Source organism: Cydia pomonella, chromosome 11 (assembly GCF_033807575.1).
Source record: "Cydia pomonella isolate Wapato2018A chromosome 11, ilCydPomo1, whole genome shotgun sequence".
NCBI classification, from domain to species: domain Eukaryota; kingdom Metazoa; phylum Arthropoda; class Insecta; order Lepidoptera; family Tortricidae; genus Cydia; species Cydia pomonella.
This window is the reverse complement of record NC_084713.1, coordinates 3,439,953-3,458,744: the sequence shown is the minus strand read 5'-3', so window position 1 is coordinate 3,458,744 and position 18,792 is coordinate 3,439,953. Positions and strand designations below refer to the sequence as shown.

The 18,792-nt window shown below is 37.9% G+C and overlaps 3 protein-coding genes across 7 annotated transcripts in view; 1 reads left to right on the top strand and 2 right to left on the bottom strand.

Annotated features, from left to right (window-relative positions):
- The window catches only part of LOC133522653 (protein TANC2), a 262,748-nt gene extending 256,175 nt beyond the window's left edge, over nt 1–6,573 (top strand). For all 4 annotated transcript variants that reach the window (XM_061858041.1, XM_061858040.1, XM_061858042.1 and 1 more), the window contains 8 exons: nt 184–1,630; nt 1,867–2,114; nt 2,458–2,743; nt 2,951–3,061; nt 3,291–3,448; nt 3,787–3,866; nt 4,261–4,492; nt 5,226–6,573. In XM_061858041.1, coding sequence (XP_061714025.1) covers nt 184–1,630; nt 1,867–2,114; nt 2,458–2,743; nt 2,951–3,061; nt 3,291–3,448; nt 3,787–3,866; nt 4,261–4,492; nt 5,226–5,519 — 2,856 coding nt within the window. In that variant the 3' untranslated portion in view covers nt 5,520–6,573. The remainder of the gene's footprint in view (nt 1–183; nt 1,631–1,866; nt 2,115–2,457; nt 2,744–2,950; nt 3,062–3,290; nt 3,449–3,786; nt 3,867–4,260; nt 4,493–5,225) is intronic.
- LOC133522655 (activator of 90 kDa heat shock protein ATPase homolog 1) overlaps nt 1–18,792 on the bottom strand; it is a 47,240-nt gene that overhangs the window by 15,567 nt on the left and 12,881 nt on the right. The gene's annotated exons all lie outside the window — the stretch shown is intronic.
- LOC133522654 (uncharacterized) lies at nt 6,320–17,575 on the bottom strand. Of its 2 annotated transcripts, none has more exons than XM_061858044.1 (14): nt 17,486–17,575; nt 17,265–17,312; nt 16,134–16,218; nt 15,528–15,661; nt 14,786–14,871; nt 14,503–14,566; nt 13,805–13,930; nt 12,479–12,577; nt 11,768–11,965; nt 11,174–11,404; nt 9,662–9,757; nt 8,570–8,713; nt 7,771–8,007; nt 6,320–7,225 (listed from the first exon to the last, which is right to left on the bottom strand). In XM_061858044.1, the coding sequence occupies exons 1-14, from the start codon at nt 17,519–17,521 to the stop codon at nt 6,851–6,853; spliced, it is 1,959 nt and encodes a 652-aa protein (XP_061714028.1). In that variant the 5' UTR covers nt 17,522–17,575; the 3' UTR covers nt 6,320–6,850. The 2 variants fall into 2 exon arrangements, with proteins under 2 accessions (XP_061714028.1, XP_061714029.1); XM_061858045.1 differs by having other exon boundaries at nt 8,570–8,710.

The window sequence follows — 18,792 nt, the reverse complement described above, 5'->3', positions numbered from 1 at the left end:
AGAGAATCAAACGAGAGGACAGTAGTACTCGCACTGGTATTTAATTATTGTCCTGGTTAGGTTGTTTTTTCTAATGACGTCATTACTCCTTTAATCAAATCGAGATGCTAACCTCTAGTTTGAATTTCTGTCTCACTGTTGTTTGTGTCCACTTGTGGTTTAAATTTATTTTCTTTTTTTCAGGCTGACAACAACAGCACATGTTTAGTCGGGGAGTTCGTCCACTCCCTAGCAGCACAACTCTGTCAAGCGCCAAGACTCCAAGCTTACAGAGAATACCTACTCAGCGAGCCACATCTACTAGCTTGTCTTTCATTGAAGGAGTGCATAGCAGACCCCGATCTGGCATTCATGAGGGGAATCATAGAACCACTCATAATACTAAGGAGGAACGGAAGCATAGACAGATCGAATAGTATAGTACTCATTGATGGACTTTGTGAAGCCGAATACCATAGGCCGGACCATGGACACACGATAGCATCGTTCCTGGCTAAGCATGTGACAGAAATGCCTCAATGGCTTAAGGTTGTAGCTACAGTAAGAACCCAATTCATCGAATTGACCAAGCAGCTGCCTTACACAAGACTAAGTTTAGACGATTCAGAAAATGTACACAAAGATTTACTGGAATACTTTAATATGAGAGTACAAAATGCACCAATAATAGAAACAAACATCAAATGCTCGACAGGAAAGATGGAAGGCGTACATAACTCAGTGATGAAGTTCGCGCAGTACGTTTTACATCTTAGCCAAGGATCATTTCTGTTCCTAAAGTTAATACTAGATCTCCTCGAAAAAAGCCATATCGTTGTTAAGTCAACGAATTACAAAGTGGTGCCAATATCTTTAGCGCAGATATTTTTACTGCAGTTCAATTTAAGATTCCCTACAGTGCAGTCATTTGAAAAGGTCACCCACATACTGAGCGTGTGCTTGGCTGCGTTATACCCGCTGACATTAGTAGAGATATACTATTCAGTGAATTCGCTGTTAGTTGACAAATTCCTTCCTTGGGACGAGTTCTGCCATAGATTCGACAGTCTGGCAGACTTTTTAGTGAAAAGGATCGACAACACGTACATGTTCTTCCATCCATCCTTCAGGGAATGGCTGATGCGTCGAGATGACAATGAAAGCCCTAAATTCCTTTGCGATTTAAGAGCAGGGCACTGCGGAATTGCTTTCCGATTGGCTAGAGTACAAGCACCTTTAGATCCAGAGAAGTCCATGGAACTGGGACATCACATTCTAAAAGCCCATATGTACAGAAATCTGGGCCCTGCACAATTAGGGTTATGTCCTAGGGATTTGCAAGCGAATTTGGTTGCGAGCAGTTCTGCCAATGTTGGTGAATCAATCGCCAATTTAAGAAACATTTACACGCCGAATGTTAAAGTTTCAAGACTAATGCTGCTTGCGGGTGGTTCTCCCAATCAAATTACGGATTGTCTTGGAAATGCTCCTTTGCTTTGCATGTACTCCTACCAAGGGATCTTGGCCATGGTTGCTCTCTTACTGGAGTTTGGCGCTGATCTTGAGATGACAAACTCACAGGGATGTACGGCGCTCTCTTTGGCGTGCCAAAGGGGTCATACTGATGTTGCCAGAAGGCTTATAGCAGCTGGTAAGAAATGTTTTTTGGTGATTTGACACTATAATTAAAAAAAACTTAAATATTGTAACCAAAGTTGATTTATTTGTTTATCATCATAACTAAATAACATTGTTGAAGCGCACAATACGCGTAACAATTTTCCTGCAGTTCCTTTGAGGGTCTATTCGATGGTTGCCAATGTATATTCACTTCCTACCTCTCTAAATCCTTTTACAACAATGAGAATAATGACCCTTCTGTTTTAGGTGCATCACTAAGCCACACAGACACAGCCGAACAGACTCCTCTAGTGCACGCAGCCAAGAATGGCCACAGAGACACAGTGATATATCTCCTTGGCTGCCAGACGGGGCGAGATGACCGAAACCCACTGGACTTCGACGATGATAACATAGAGCAAGTGGTGCCGGGGTCGAGACACGCGTTGATTGGCGCGGCGCAGAACGGCCATTTGGATATTGTGGAGTATCTGCTTGATACCGCTGAATTAATCGTAAGTATTTATCGATTTAAATATTCGCACCACTAACTCAACAGTAAGATAAACTAGCTTATGTATATTAATTCTGAGAATCTGTTGTCTCTGGGTAATAAGATTTGCACATGTTTGTCTCTTGTGTTAATTTTAGCATTATTTTGATGTCCATCTCCTGTTCCACAGTTAGAGACAATCGTCATTACGCGACGTATGAGTACTGTAGACTGTACTTTTTGCCTGCGATAAAAACGCCCTATTTTTTTATCACTGCAACACATGACAGATTACCTGTACCTAGTGTAAGCACCTTTACTGAATATCTACCAGGCTTTTTTTAAACTTATTATTTTTATTCCAGCCCGATGGTATCTGTCCAGTAACCGGTGAAACAGCCCTCACAGCCGCCTGCTCGACCGGCAACGCCGCCATCGCCGACGCCCTTCTCATCAGAGGCGCGACCCCCTACTCTTTAAACGCCCGACAGCTATCCCCTCTAGCTTTAGCAGCTAAGAATGGAAGAACGGCGTTGGTGTTGAGACTGTTGGACTCCGGAGCTGATGTGATGGGGTCAGGAGGAAAGATTCCATTGATTTTGGCAGCTGCTGAGGGTCATGTTGATGTTGTTGAAATGCTGTTGGAGCATGGTAAGACAACCTACAATAAACACATTTACCTGACACATACTGTCCTGTGAGGGATAAACTGTGAGAAAGTTGAATGAATGAGTGTTGTTTTTGCCTTATTTTTTCTGTTATGTTATTACAGATTATCTTACTTCGTTGACCAATTTTTACTATTAAAATTATGTTTTCACACTGACAGCGATGAAATATTAATAATTGTTGTTTTAGGTGCTGACCCCGATGCAGTAGATGCTGATGGTATTTCTGCTCTTGGCTGGTCTTGCCTGCGTTCCAGAATACCAACTATGGTGGCACTGATCGATAGAGGAGCTACAATTGGTAAGCAAATATTTATAGTACCTAAATGTTCGCGTCAATTTCGTGGAAAGTATCACTTATATTGAGTTTTTATTGAGACAACTGGTAAGGGGCATATGTTTTTCTTAAGGAATAATTGCGACCATAAGAAAGTGATATTACACGTCTCTTCAAAAGAATGAGTGACACTTTCTTCAAGCTTTGGCAAAATATCGTACACAATCACTAATGAAAATTTACTATTTTTCAGATCAACCTGACGGCAGTGGCAGAACACCTCTAGGCTTAGCGTGTGGGGGATCCGCTGAGCTGGTAGAAATACTCCTGGAGAAGGGAGCCTCGTTGGAGAGGGTGGACCACAGCGGACTGAGGCCTTTGGACCGGGCGATTGGACAACGGAATGTTCCTGTAAGCATATATTTTTATCTCTTTGCGTTGCGTAATTACTTGGATCCAAAACAAAAACTGTCCAAAAGTTGACTTGATTCGGAAATTCGGACCCTAATTCGTATTGGAACTATCTTTATCTTAATTACGCAGAAAAGCAGCATCAGGAAACTAGCTCTTGTCGTTGACCTAATGGCATGTATAGTCGAACTCATATCAGGTGGTTTTTTTTTCACTATACCAGTCCAACCCTAAAAGCTCACTAGCCTCTTCTTCTTCTCTCTTTGTTCTTTGATTACCATTAAATGTCAAATTATGATTATTTATGCGTGATTTACAATATTTTTACTTGTTTACAGGTCGTCAACTGTTTCCTAAGAAAAGGTGCCAAGCTCGGTCCGACTACGTGGGTTATGGCTTCAGGAAAACCTGAATTTATGTAAGTACATGCATTATACATGTCTCTCGTGTTACCGAAACCTAAAAAAAAACAAATCTATACTACCCAGTGCCTCCTCTGATTAAACTGCAGTATGGCATCCTTCAACATTTATTCCAGAAATACATTACATTACCTACATACGTAATATATTTCATATTCTAGTAATTCAAAAATAAAGTTGCCCACTTTATGCGGAATGCTTTCATTTAATAGACGCGTAAGTATTAGGTCCAGTTGCATGAACCACAACCAACAGACTGATCAACGTATCTTACCAGAGAACTCCATGTTTTATCAAACATTTTATCAGACAGATATGATGAAAATGACCAAAACGACGATATAAACGAATATGATGATTAAAGCTGACATCCTCCCATTTCCTATCCAGGCTAATCCTCCTCAACAAGCTCCTCGAAGACGGGAACATGTTGTACCGCAAGAACCGTCCCTCAGAGGCGGCCCATCGCTACCAATACGCGCTAAAGAAGATCAACCCCCTCATTAGCGATGAAGGGTTGACCACGCCTACTACTCCGGTGCCGCATGAACATGTGTCAGCGTTTGTACAGTTGAAGACGAATTTGTTGCTAAATCTGTCGAGGTGTAAAAGGAAGTTGAATGTAAGTAGATTGGTTTGCTTGAAAAATTAACTATCTTTGCTTATATACAATACAATATCTAATCAATATGAATAGTCTGAACGAAAATAAGTAAATGCTTCTTATCATAGGACAGGAAGTTCACAGGGAGTAAAACGTTATCCTTAGGTACTTTTCATCTAAATTGGTTTAAGTGTGACAGATAGACAGAGACAGTTACTTCAATGCTTAGCGCCATCGCCGATGAATGTTATGGAATTTCAATTATTTGCAATAAAAATCAATATCGATGGATTAACACAAAATGAACTTCTGTTGGATGGAGTTCTATGGATTAGCATTATGTAACATTCATGTCTATTCAAGGAGTTTGAATAATAGTACTTGTTGTCATTAGCGTTCAACAGTAGCCGAAGAGTTCGCTCTTTAGCGATAAGACCTCCCGTTGTCTACCATAGTCTTAAGTTGTGTGTTTAATTTGTATGTTATTATGTTCTTTTCATATTGCTGAGCAATAAAGAATATTTGTATTGTATTATAGCCTGGCCTACTTTATTGTCACGCCTGCCATAGTGTATTTAAGAGCAAGTTCTGCCTGGCCAGCCACATTAGGGCTTTTTATGATAGACAACGTCCAACGTTTATTTAGGGTTACCGTCGAAAACGATTAGGACGACTATACTAAACAAACTGGGTTCCTATATTATATTATTTATATTGCACTGTAATTCATCAGTTTATTTTTTCATTTTAGGAACCATCAGAAGCATTAGACCTCGCGGCCCGCGCGTCCGGGCTCCGGCCCAACGCCTTCGAGTGCGCGTACGCCATGGCGCGCGCCGTCCTGGCCCTCGGCAAGCCCTCGGAGGCGCTGCCGCACGCCCGGCGCGCGCTGCTGTTGGCTCCGTCCACAGACTTGCCCACCATACGGACCCTCAAAGCGCTCCAATCGGAGATTTTGTCCAGAATAAATGCGGGGACTCACAGTCTGAACGGAGATAGCCGATCGGTTAGGAATTTTGATACGATAAGTTTGAATATGCCTTAACGCGACCCAGTGGAAATGATATGGCTGTAAAAATGTTTTGTTCATTATTTACTCGAAATATTCTGTCATGGAGAATATTCTATGTTCGACTCTTTTTATTGCGTTGTGTATTTATGTTAGAATTTTTTTTTTTGTGACAAATGAAGATGCATAATGTTTTTAATGCAGATTGTATTATACTTTATTATGTTGTTTCAATGCAAGTTTTTAAGTGTGTATATTTTAATATCTATTTAGCAATCAGGTTATTTTTTGAGTTGTAATGTACAATCCCCGATTTTTTTAGAAATTTAAACATCATCGTGTGTTATTCGTAGGTAGGTTTTATTTTATGTGAATACATGACATAGATGTGTAAATATAATCTTCTATAATAGTTGAAGCATTGGGTCTACATTTAAAAAAATGTTGACTAGATTATTTTTTGCAATGGTTACTTGCCATTAAATATGAGATGCTTTAAATAATTTGCCTTATTATTATTTTAATATTTATAAAATGTAATGACATTTAGCCTTAGATTCAATTATTGCAAAATATTTAATTTAAGTTTATTCTATCGCCTTTCACGTAATAGTATACAATATACGTCCTTGCAATCTTTATTTTAATTTTAATTCTTTGTTATTATTTTGTTGATAAAATGAGTAAAACTCAATCGCCCATCTCTTGCTTTATTTTAATTTATTGAAAAAGGTTTAGTTCTTTTAAGAAAATTCACTAGGGTTGTATCTAAAGGCAAAATAAGACAATTTTCGTGTTTTTCCTTATGTATAAAACAAATTAAAAAAAAAACTAAGTGTGATTTATAAGTATCCTTTATTGATAAATTTATTTATATGATGCATTCAAATATATTTAAATTATTTGGTATGCATTTTTCTAAATTAAATATACTGGCTATATTCGACATTTATAGAAAAGACTGACATTGATTATTGGTTCAACATTATCATACCTATATTTGTAACTAAATATACATATAGAAGATATTATAAGTACAATAGATACTGTGAGTATACATATATTATTAAATTTTTCATATTGCTTCAAATTGTTTTTTATTTAAAACCTTATAAATAAATCACCTCGGTAAATGATGAATAAGATAAAATTACCAGTGAATTACAAATTAAAAATTACAGTTGGATTTTAATATAAAACTTTGTCTCCTGCGTTACTTAAAAAAACCTTCTATATTGCATCCACAACAATATTGAAAGACTCAGAATTCATCAAAGATAGCGATTGTTTAAAGTCTAAAATAAGTATAACAGTCTCCTCGTCTGTTGCCCGAAAGTTTTGGATATTTTTATTATAAAATTAATGCATCAAGGCAGCCCAGGGCCTCCTCTCAAAACTGAGTCACGGCGGCCATTTAAGTTCAAAGGCCCAAAATTGCTATGCATCTGCTGATACACAGGCAACAGAACTCTAATCGGCCGAGCTGTAGGATTCACGTCTATTATTCTAACAGGTGGAACATTACCAGTATCTAAAATACCAAAATCGTACTTTTTAGCAACTTTAGTTTTTCTAACAACGACTTGTTGAGACTTTGGGGGGAAGAAGATATAATGGAATTGGTTAAGCATTTGTTCAGTTTGTTCCTTCGTTGCATTTTGATTGGCTACCGATGAGTGGGAGATTTCGTTTAGCATCTTGTAGCATTTCGGTGATGATTTGCGGGCCGATAACGGGCAAGTCTGAAAAACGAATAAGGATTCAATACTCTTTCTTAGGATAAAATAATGTTTTGAAAGACCTTGTGTGATTTTGCCACTGTAACTACCTACACAAAATGAGGACAGTGCAGTTACTTTTTACCAACCTAAATTGAACCATACTGTCCGGTCAAAGTACCTCTCTGTCAGTGTTGTCCGAAACGTTAATGCCAACTGTAACCGTCCGTTACGGTTTACGGTTCAATTTATACCATTACAATTCAAATGGTCAATTTCAATTAACATTCGGCCAACACTGCTCTCTGTACATCTCGTTGGAATGCGACGCCGCGCAAGCGCCGTAATGACGTCACGAGGCGAGGTAAGCTATTGTGACCAAGCAAAACAGCTCATCATAGGAAAACAGAGAAAACGTTATGAAAGAGAGCATTAGACACGAAATGTATCGCGCTTACAGAAGTCACCATTTTGACTAATTGTCAAATGCCTTTTTACCCGTAGATTTTAGCAGTCCACTTTGGGTCTTGCCGGTTGTATGATCGATGATCTAGCTAAAAAATACATACCATCAACATAGCGTCGATCAAATTCAACAACTTCTTTGGTGAGCTGCAATGGTTCCTATACATGGGCATACTTGTAAATGCGCTGATATACGCATCATGTAAGGCCAGCCATTCAGTATGAATGCTTGTGAAGTCGTTTATGCTGGCCTTCATCTTGAAGTAATCCATGAATTTGTATTTGTTGAGGGAACCCATTTTGGAAAGCAGGCAGGTTGTGGACTCGGTTAATTTCTTGCACTGAAATAAAACTTAATACTTGAATAATAAGTTTAACTTTGATTTGTGTAATCAATAAAGTTCTGGATCTGGAATCATATTTATTTTCTAATCTCTGAAGGCAGATATCGATTATAAACGGGAATAGCGCCCACCATTTCCAATTTTGAGTCTCGGATTCAAATTTGATAGGATCTAGGATGGATTTAGGCCTCAAAGGGAAGGCCTTCTGACTACGTAGGAAATTTGGCACTACAACTTTCCATCTCAAATCGAAGATCCAGGTGCAGACTCAGAACAAGATGGAAAGATATATTGTTAAAGGAAATGAGTGAGTGCAAGTTATCCGAGACCGATGTTGTGGACTGCGCGACTGACCCCACCACCATGTGGGATACATAGCTGGGAAAAGAGATAGAGAAAGAACCTGTAGGACCCTCTGTTATCAAGCTTCAACACACTTGCACACTAGAAGTCAATTTTCTATTTAAAAGGCCTTCAGAATTAACGTGAGAAATCAAAAACTTCTTTAGATCCATAAACAGTATCTTGTCGAATATTAATAATTAGGCTGTGTACATACCCCCGCCATTGGCACGTGCTTCTTTACAACAGGCACAACGTGGGTGGAATACTCTAAACGACTTATCGAGCTCACTCCACACTCTTGTAGTACTGTGTCGTATTTGATTAGCCTAGGGATATCGCAGAATTGGTGGCGGTTCTTCTGAAAACAAACTTTTGATTAGATACCTACTTATACTAGAAATGCATAATTTTAATAATTATAATTTTGTCTTATTATTTGGATCCAAATTTTGGATCATTCCATGGGTTAGACCAAAAGTTAAACAGTTTCAAACTAGGCTTCCTAGCGTTTTCACAAAAAGCATTGGTTCTATTCCAGGCATCTTGCCAGTTTGAATACCTTGCCTTGGGTCTGGGTCCTTGGTACTTTTTCTTCAGTATAATACATCTAGTTCAGTTTATCAAGCAAAATAAGGCTTTTGCGAAGCGGCAATTTGGTAGAAAAATATAATTCTAATATAATAAAAAAAACAACCTGTCTGGCTTGGGTCCCTAATATAAAGCCGATGGTCTGGGTTAAAATCCTGATAAGGGCACTTACCGCACTTATTCGTGGGATGAGCAGGGGATGTTTCAGGGTTATGGGTATTTTCCTTGTATTTATAAATGATATATAGGTATCGTTGTCTAAGAATCCACAACACAATCCTTATAGAGCTTACTGTGGAACTTAGGGAATTGCCTAATAATGTCCTATAGAAAAATTAATATTAAAAAGAAGCGCTGGTGGCCTAGCGGTAAGAGCGTGCGACTTGCAATCTGAAGTTCGCGGGTTCAAACCCCGGCTCGTACCAATGAGTTTTTCGGAACTTATGTACGAAATATCATTTGATATTTACCAGTCGCTTTTCGGTGAAGGAAAAACATAGTGAGGAAACCGGACTAATCCCAACAAGGCCTAGTTTACCCTCTGGGTTGGAAGGTCAGATGGCAGTCGCTTTCGTAAAAACCAGTGCCTACGCCAAATCTTGGGATTAGTTGTCAAGCGTACCCCAGGCTCCCATAAGCCGTGGCAAAATGCCGGAACAACGCGAGGAAGAAGAAGAAAAATTAATATTTAAAAAAATCGTATCGTCGTTTAACTTACAAATAGGCCTTTAGCTGAACTGATTTGGCAAACAATGTCGTTAGTTGCAGTGCTTGAATGCTTGCAAGGGTCGTTTTTCTTCACGGTAGGACAGTTCTGTAATAGTACATTTCGGTGCTAGTGCGGAAAGTATATCATTACTTCACGAGTACCGAGATATCTTGCCACGAGCCGTAGGCGAGTGACAAGACTCGGGACGAGTGAAGAATGACATTTCCGCACGTGTATCGAACAACGTTTTTTAATACAGTTGCGAAAAAATAAGAAAAACAACAAGTACTTTTTATGCATGTTCTATAAGACAGAAACAATTGAAAATATAAAATATTATACTATTATTACCTAAGTATCGTTATTTACGATTATTTGTGTATTGTATATTTAAATTGTATAAAAACAATATCGAATGTTGCCTTTGGAAACTTAAAACATTCTTGCAGTAAGTAAAACGCCTCTGCTTTGACAGGCGTTTCGGTAACTATTCCGTTCCATTCAGACAACTTATTAAGAACTTTCAATATTCAATATTAAAAAATAAAAATATTATAATGATGAAGAGGTAAGTAATAAAATATGAAATATGCTTATATTTATTATTTTTACATTAACAGCAGGTTTTTATGTGGATTATGACTTTTAAAGGAAACTAACAATAACACTCATCAATCATCATGTAGTCATGAATTGGAACAAGTGGAAAAGTAAAAAGCACTAGTTCGTGAAATGCAACTTTCCGCATGCTAAACAGCTACGTAAAGTAGCACTTTTTGAGCAACTGTATTAAAAAATTTTTTTTTTTAAAACGCAAAAATCTATTATCACAGTTACTCCAAAGGCGCAAGAAGATACTATTCATATGTATCCAAAAAATACATAGAAATGAAGTCAACAGATTGATGAGCATTATAGAGAACATGGTAACAGGAAAAATCACTAGAAAAAATCTTGTTAATTATAACTGTACTACATCCTAACATTCTGCCTCATAATTCGTTATCGGTCTGGTAAAACACTTGGTGACTACCGCAGCCTTAGGGGGTCAGGATGTTTAGCATTTTTAAAAACGCAAAAACAAAATGAACTTACCTCAGACAAAACATCGAAGGTGAAACGAAATTAAATGAAAATGAAAAAAATTTCATTTTCTTATTAAGCTTAGTTCACAAATTCCCATCAGTGGTTGAGACTTCCTTTTAAGTACGTGAATGTACCTGTATCACGGTGGCTCGCTCCCCCATAACTAAGTCTTGTTATTTTAGGAGCTATTTTACACAAGAAACTATACTTATTTTTATTTAAAAATTACTTATAATATGGTTAAAATGAACTTACTTCAGACAAAACATCAAAGGTACAAGCCAAAACCTTTTCAATCTCACACTCTGCCTCATAATTCGTTACCAGCCTAGTCAAGCACTTGGTAACCACTCAAGCCTTAGCTTTGGACCACGATGGGTGTTCTATAGTTAGGATGCTGAACTTTTTTAGAACGCAAATACAAAATGAACTTACCTCAGACAAAACATCAAAAGTGCAAGCCAAAACCTTGTTAATTTCACACTCTGCTTCGTAATTCGTTACCGGCCTAGTCAAGCATTTGGTAACCACTCTAGCCTTAGCTTTAGACCACGATGGGTGTTCTAAGGTCAGGTTGTTTAGAATTTTCGAGAAAGCGTCTACGTCGACGGTGCCTGATTCGGTGATGACGTTGAGTTTGCGGAAAACGCATGTTTCTTGAGTGCACTGTGAAACAAATGGTTAAATTAATATTATAATAAGTATAATATTATAATAATGTCCTATAATAATATAAATTGTAGGTATGGTGCTGCAGCGATTAGGTAACATCTTAAGAAAGGGATCAGACCGAACGAATCCGATGTCGGAAGCCTATGTGACGCTGCAAATGTACTAATGCGAATAATGTGTGGTGCGTGTGTGTGCGTGCGCGTGCGCGCGTGTGCGTGTGCGTGTGTGTGTGTGTGTGTGTGTGTGTGTGTGTGTGTGTGTGTGTGTGTGTGTGTGTGTGTGTGTGTGTGTGTGTGTGTGTGTGTGTACTGTACATTGAAAAGCACAATGGGCCTTACGAGACTAAAAAATACTTACAGTTAACGGCAACACTTTCACATCCAGTCTCGGTTTAGCAGTTGTCGTAGTTGTTGGCACTGGTGTAGTAGTAACAGCTGGATTCTCTATGGTCAGTCGAGCTTGGGGATCCCACTTTAACCGGAAGTCGCATTCTGACCGCCATGATGGTTGGATGAAACCGGACATGTCGCAGCAATCGAGTGGGTCATCAGTAGACTGCAGAAATTCAAAGAGTTTTTTTTTTATTATTTAGAAGAGTTATAAACTATAATCTAAAATATATGTCTTATGAGATAGATGTAATAGATGACTTACTAAAGAAAAAAAGTTGCAAAGTTCAGAAATAATATATATTTTTTTATTAATAAAATAACTTATTTTTTCTCTGGTTATATTTATAAATTTTAAATTAATATATAAATGGGTCAATGAACTGTTTTGACATTTTGTCAATCTAATGATGTCTCCTGGGTTACTCTTGAAATAATAGTGAATTTGAAAGTCATTAAACATGCATTTTAGTACCTAATCATCTAGTAACCACATTAGTATTTTTTTCTAGAAGTGTTACTGTTGTATCCTGGTTGACTAATTAAAATTATCTACTCTGTATGCTCGTTCAGTGTTAAATAGTATGGGGCAATCTTATATAAAGTAACTTAGAAAGCTCTATTTGCGATGTTAGTTTCTAAACCACGATGATAACATATACTTAGGACGTATACTTACGTCATCGTTAACTTGCAGGGGAGGTAGATTCACTACCCGTAATAAATCACCGGACTGTGTAGATTCGGTAGTTGAAGCGTCTGGTTCGGTACTCTGTTCCTAAAAAAAAATGGAATATGCCCCTCAAATAAAAAGGTTCTAAATATAATAATTTTATAACGTTTCGACATCTACCTTCGTGGGCGGTCACGTAGTGACGTCGCCTGCGTTACAAATGTTACAACCCTAATATGGACCATATGGGGTAAGATTTAATCTGTCACACCACGCATAACAGGCGTAACAAAATTTGGAAAATCCATTCAATTGTGTTCTTGCGCCACAAATTCCAAGCTTCATCTGATAATTATTTTCGAGTGGTTAAACAAAAAAAAACACATCCTAATTTTAATTGTTTATTTTTACGTAATTTTAGTAAAATTGAGTAATTACAAAAATAAACTAAATGTTAATTTTACCATATTAGGGAATTTTAAGACGTTGGAACCTTTACCTATAACTATTTGGAGATACCTGATCAAAAAACTGCATTTGGGTGGATCAACTTTTTTGTGTTGTAAATCTGTCCCGTTTTCCAAGGGACACTAGTGGTACAGTTGTTGGTGTTAGAAGAAATGTTAGGTATATCACGTCCCCCTAACATGCTTACAACAATGCATGTTTGGCAAATTTAAATACCATAAGTTCAGGATTTTTATAGCTGTCCAGGGAACATATCCATGGCAACGAGTGACATTATAAAGGTGATTCACCCATTTACATAATTCATATTTTGAAAACTTACGGTCGCACTTATACAGGATATAACAAAAATTGTGGGGATCCGTTTTCGCGTTCTGATTAGGAAACAGTAGAAGAAAAAAAAATTGACGCGAAAAAAATTTTGTTTTTCTAGAAGTCAAAAGAAAATTTCATTTTTTTTTTCTAATAATAACACGATACTGGATGTGCCCTTAAGCGGATCCCCACTAATTTTGTTACGCCTTGTATGTAGGTTCTCGGATGTATGCCGCCATTTAAGGGCTACCCCACACTAGCGTCTTTTGAGCGTCGACGTCTAGTCAGCGCTATGGAAAATGGCGTCGCTGCACAGTTGCGCGAACGTTGCGTCGAGCAGCAGCCAGCAGGGTTGACTAGACGCTGACGCTCGGGAGACGCTAGTGGGGTGGCTCTAAGCACGTTCAAGTGACCGTGTTCGGTGCCTTGCTGCCAGCAACCGGAATTAGGCGGCAAAACGCGGACACGGTTGAACACACAAGTTGTACTTCAAGTATACCATTTAATATTTGCTCCTACCACAGGCTCCTCCCTGTATGAGTTTCTTACCGGAGCTAGGGTGACCACACGGACAGGACTGTGTCTGTGATAGTGCATGACTTGTGTGAACCCGCATTCGGTCAGTGTTGTATCGTTGAATAATTCTGGCAGGTCACAGCATTTCGAGTTGAAGTACTGGAACAAATGAGGAAGATAATTAACTACAGTTACCTATTGCAAATAACAATATGTCCAATGAGTTGGAAGAGAGGTCTTTATCTTATTATTCAATATTATAATTTAAATTTAATTTATTATTTAATTAACGTCATTGCAAAGAGAAACGTCACGTCTGCATAGGTAGAAGACGTGATGGCTTTTCCGACGTTTACGTTACGCTAGGTATAGGTAGATAAATAGATAGAATACTCTTTATTGGCACACCTCAGTAAAGCCCGACCAGGAATATATGATCATTGTCAAGAGGGAGCTATTATTCTCATGTATAGGATGACAGTTCAGTTTAGTATGAAAAAATTAGTTCCAGTGAAATTCCGCAACATGGCGCGTGATCATATATTACTTGTCAGGCTTTAAAAAGATACAAGAAAATATAATATTCGTATTTTGTATTCATGAGATAATAATGAAATAATACAAAGTAGACCACTAAAACTTTTAAGTATTGATGAATAGGATATAATTATCCTATAAGTTATAGGAATAGAAAGTTATAGGCTATAACTTACCTTCTTGGGCTTACTTACGTATTTCATAAACCACGGTGGGCGTTGCTCGTAAGATAAATTCGCTTCGAGGTTTTCGTACAAGCTGGAAAAAATGGTTCATGATAATCATGATTATCGATGATGTACCAATTTAGTAACTTACTAACCTCATAAAAATTAAAGATTAATTTGATTTTCTTGCAAAACCAATGTAGAAAAATATGGTTGTCCCGAGGCACTTCCATTCCAAAGTAGCTTTGTCAATATTGTAAAAAGAAGTGACATAGCCAAGTTCGACAGTTTGAGAGGACATTTTACTTACCCTTGCGAGAACATATATTTGAAGCCAGCAAGCGATGAGACGTTTGAGCAGCCGTCATTCTTTCTCCAATACGCATTTGGACAGCTCTGTAAAGAATTATTAGGTTAGAAATGTTTTCAAATTGTATGTAGAGTTGGTATAAGTTTTCACCGGCTTGAATAGAACAAAGTGAGGGAGTAACATAATAAACGTCATATTTTCATAGAAATTGGACTTTAATAACAACACTACCACACTTTGTCATTGCAAATACCATGCAGAGTTAGCTTGGTCCAACTCTAATAAGTTTTTGACAAAAATTTCATTTTTGGTACAAGCCTTTGTTGCTTACTACTTTTCTACCACAGCCAACTAATACTCATCGAAACAATTCTAAAAACCCCAAACAGATTAGAAACAGATTAGGTTACGTAGTTCCATCACAGAGTTCCTATGGCCACCTCCTGTCTCCATCATCAGGTCAGCTCGATGGTACTATAATATTGCATTGTCACCCAACTTACATTATGTATGCAAATTTTTAGTTCAATCGGAAATCGGGAAGTGGGTCAAATTTAACTTCCAAGATTAGACCCACGCTAAATAACTTACTTATCATACTAACAGGGCTAAATATAATCAGATATCTTTGCAACTAGCGATAGCTAAATTCTGTGTGAAATATCTGCATTAAATCCTATTTTTCTGTGACTAATTAGATTAAATGTATTTAAAATAGGTGCAATAATGTCATATTTATTACCTCAATCAACTTTTCCACAGTGCATTGTAAGAGTGCCTGCCCGGGACATGTGTTTGTGTAACGCCGCGTGCGGTTAACGTAGCATCCTTCTAGCGCAGGCTCGACTGCACCATGCCATGCTTCGGGCAATATTCCTATAAAAACATGTAAGCTCTTGTGTATAAGATTAGTAGATTATACGTTCAGATTATACGCCAAAATATAAAGACCCGAGAAGAAACCGAGATTAAGTTAAACTAAAAATCTCTCTCCCTCTAACTCCCTGCGGTCGTGTTTTAATTTATCGCCACTCGTTTCGAATTTCCTATTTTTTGCACTTGTATCGTAATGTACTATTATGATACTAGTGCGTAAAGTAGGAAATTCGCCACGAGTGGTAATAAATGAAAACACGACCGAAGGGAGTATTTTAAATCGACACGAGTTGCAAATTACCTTTTCACAAGTGTGTTGTACAACGTTTTACAGTACATTTGGCACTTAAAATTTTTGACATACGCACGTATAGTGTTAGCAGTGCTAGTTACTGCTCTATAACGGTAAGTTAGCGCTATATGTACTGTAAGTGATTTTACTAAACATCTTTAGATTAATATCGTCACGCACCTTTCAGGACTTGGCGGTATTGGTCTCGTGCAGGCAAGGAATCGTCTAGGCCGAGTTTGTTGTTGATGCACGTCCATTCTCGACACTAAAACAGATATTTAAATATTAAAATAATTCTACGGATTACACTCACGTATTTTTAGTCACTCGCGCGACATGTTTCGGAGAGCTTAGGTCTCCTTTCTCAAGGATAAGTTCGCCTTTATACATATACTTACTCTTTTACTTTGTTATGTCAATTTAATGTAAACTTTTTTATGTGCAATAGATAGAGACATACATACATAAAAAAAACGAAATATACGATATCACTGAACATTTGAAAAAGAACTTCGTTATGTTACGTCGGGCAATCGGGCATAACTGCTCAACCTCTAGGGCTCTAGCTAGTCAGCAAAACTCTAAGGCGGTTATCGCACTTGATGCGATTCGCATGTCGCTCCGGTATGTTTGAGTGAGAAAACGCTATGCGCGTATTATAGCAACATCCCGCTCGCACATCGGAACGACGTGCGAATCGCACCCAGTGTGATAACCTGATAACCGACTAAAGCTCCTAAAGGGGTAAGAATTTTTAACGTTTGATCGTTTCGGATTATTCCTGATTTTTCAATTGAAACGTCAGACAGGTTGTACTAAAACAGGGGTGGCCAACGGGTCGATCGCGCTCGACCGGTCGATCGCGACTATTAGTCCAGTCGATCGTGGCAAGGCAAAAAATATAAATACGTAGACCAGTATCATTTAAGGTTTCAAGAAGTATGTAATTGGTAGATCGCACAGGGTTTCGTTAGTAAACAGGAGAACTTGGTTCTAATCAAGTTGGCCACCCCTGTACTTAAAGTATTAAATCAGGGCGATTCGGCCCGATTGACTTAAAGGAATCATTCACGGTACGGCGGTCCGGGCCCAGGCGAAACTTCCGACACCTCGTTTTCTATGACAGGTGATTAGTTGTCAACTTATCACGTGATAACTGAAGCGTCAGACACCTCGGCCCACCGGACTCGATCCGTTCTAGCGCTAGTCAACCTTAATGCAAAGCAATCGAACTACTTAAGTGCTGCTGCGAATGTGTTAATTTCTATAGTACCTAATTGAAATAAATGTCAAATAAGTCAAATAACTTACCAGTCTCGCATATTTCATATAGGATTTCCCGAAGTCATCGCTGAACGCCTTGAAATAGTTAATTTATTATTAATTTGACTAAACATGAGCCAAGAGAATCATACAGTAATAATAATTACAGTATTTTGATCAATACAAAAAATCAGGTTTCGCTTAACCCTTTTTTAGTAACACGTGCCATTTTGAAACAGCCAAGCAATTAATACCGAAAATACAATTACCGTGTGTAAAACAAATAATAATAACAGTGTTTTCATATCCGTGACACTATTCGAACGTCGTAGAACAAACTGAGCGATAAAGATGGCCTCAGTCCCGGTGTGGGGTCACAAGTTCGTTGATAACTTTATTTTTGCGTTTAATCGTACAGTAACAGAGCCCCTTGTGTAAATTTATTCGATTTCGATTCGTGACGTAAGTACGCGTTAAGTCTCATTTAGTATGGGATTTAGACACAGCGCGCCAAGCGGAACGTTTTAGAAACTCAAAATCCCATACAAAATGAGACTTAACGCAAACGCGTACGTCACGTTACGCCATCGAATAAATTTACACTAGGGGTACAGAGGCTGTCTAACGATGACAGTTATGCTTTGTTATGATCAGGGAATCAATTGTTATATCCTTGTTAGCTATTTACACTACTCGTTTGCATACGTTAGCTCAAAGAGAATTTGAAATAGAGGTATATTGTCAAAGAAAATTTTGTAGCCACAGTACATTTACTGCCATCTTTCGAGTCTTTCGACACACGTTTAAAACTTTTAGGACGCCACTTGACTTTGATCCTTATTCTTTCACTGATGTGTTAATTTGTTAAATATCAAAAAGTGGCGCCATCTTACCGGGCACCACCTAAAGGTTTTGACGCCATCGCTCGAAACAATGCTGCCATAGCTTTGCCTTTGATCTATTAGATGGCGTCACTATTTGATATTTAACACATATCAATAAAAGAATAAGTATCAAAGTCAAATGGCGTTCTAAAAGCTTTAATCATGTGTCGAAAGATGGCAGTAAATGTACTGTGGCTACAATTTTTTTATTTGACAACGCACCTCTATTTCAAATTATTTTATGGTTAGGTCATCCTGTCAATTGGTAACTTAGACTCAAAGATTAAAGTAAGTATATAGTAAGTGTAGTGTAGTTGTAGTAGTAGCTTAGAAACAGACCGTTCAACCAGTGGCGTAGCATAGGTCACTCGCACCCGGTGCGGATCCCAAATTTGCCGCCCTCTTATTTTTGTCATCCATTATAAAAAAATTGGGCATGGTGTAAAAAGAGTACTTTTATTAGTTTTATTGAATAATTTATTGAATTGAAAAGTGAAATTAACATTTTTTGACATAGAATAGAAGGTAGAATATCACTTAGAAACATTACAGAGAAAACTTAATAGAATAATCTGAATAATGGAGAAATCGCCTACTTCACGAACGCTATTTTACGCACGAGTATCATTCTAAGCTCAACTCCTCAACGACCTCAACTGAACTGAAAGATTAAAATTTAACTTTTCTAGTCT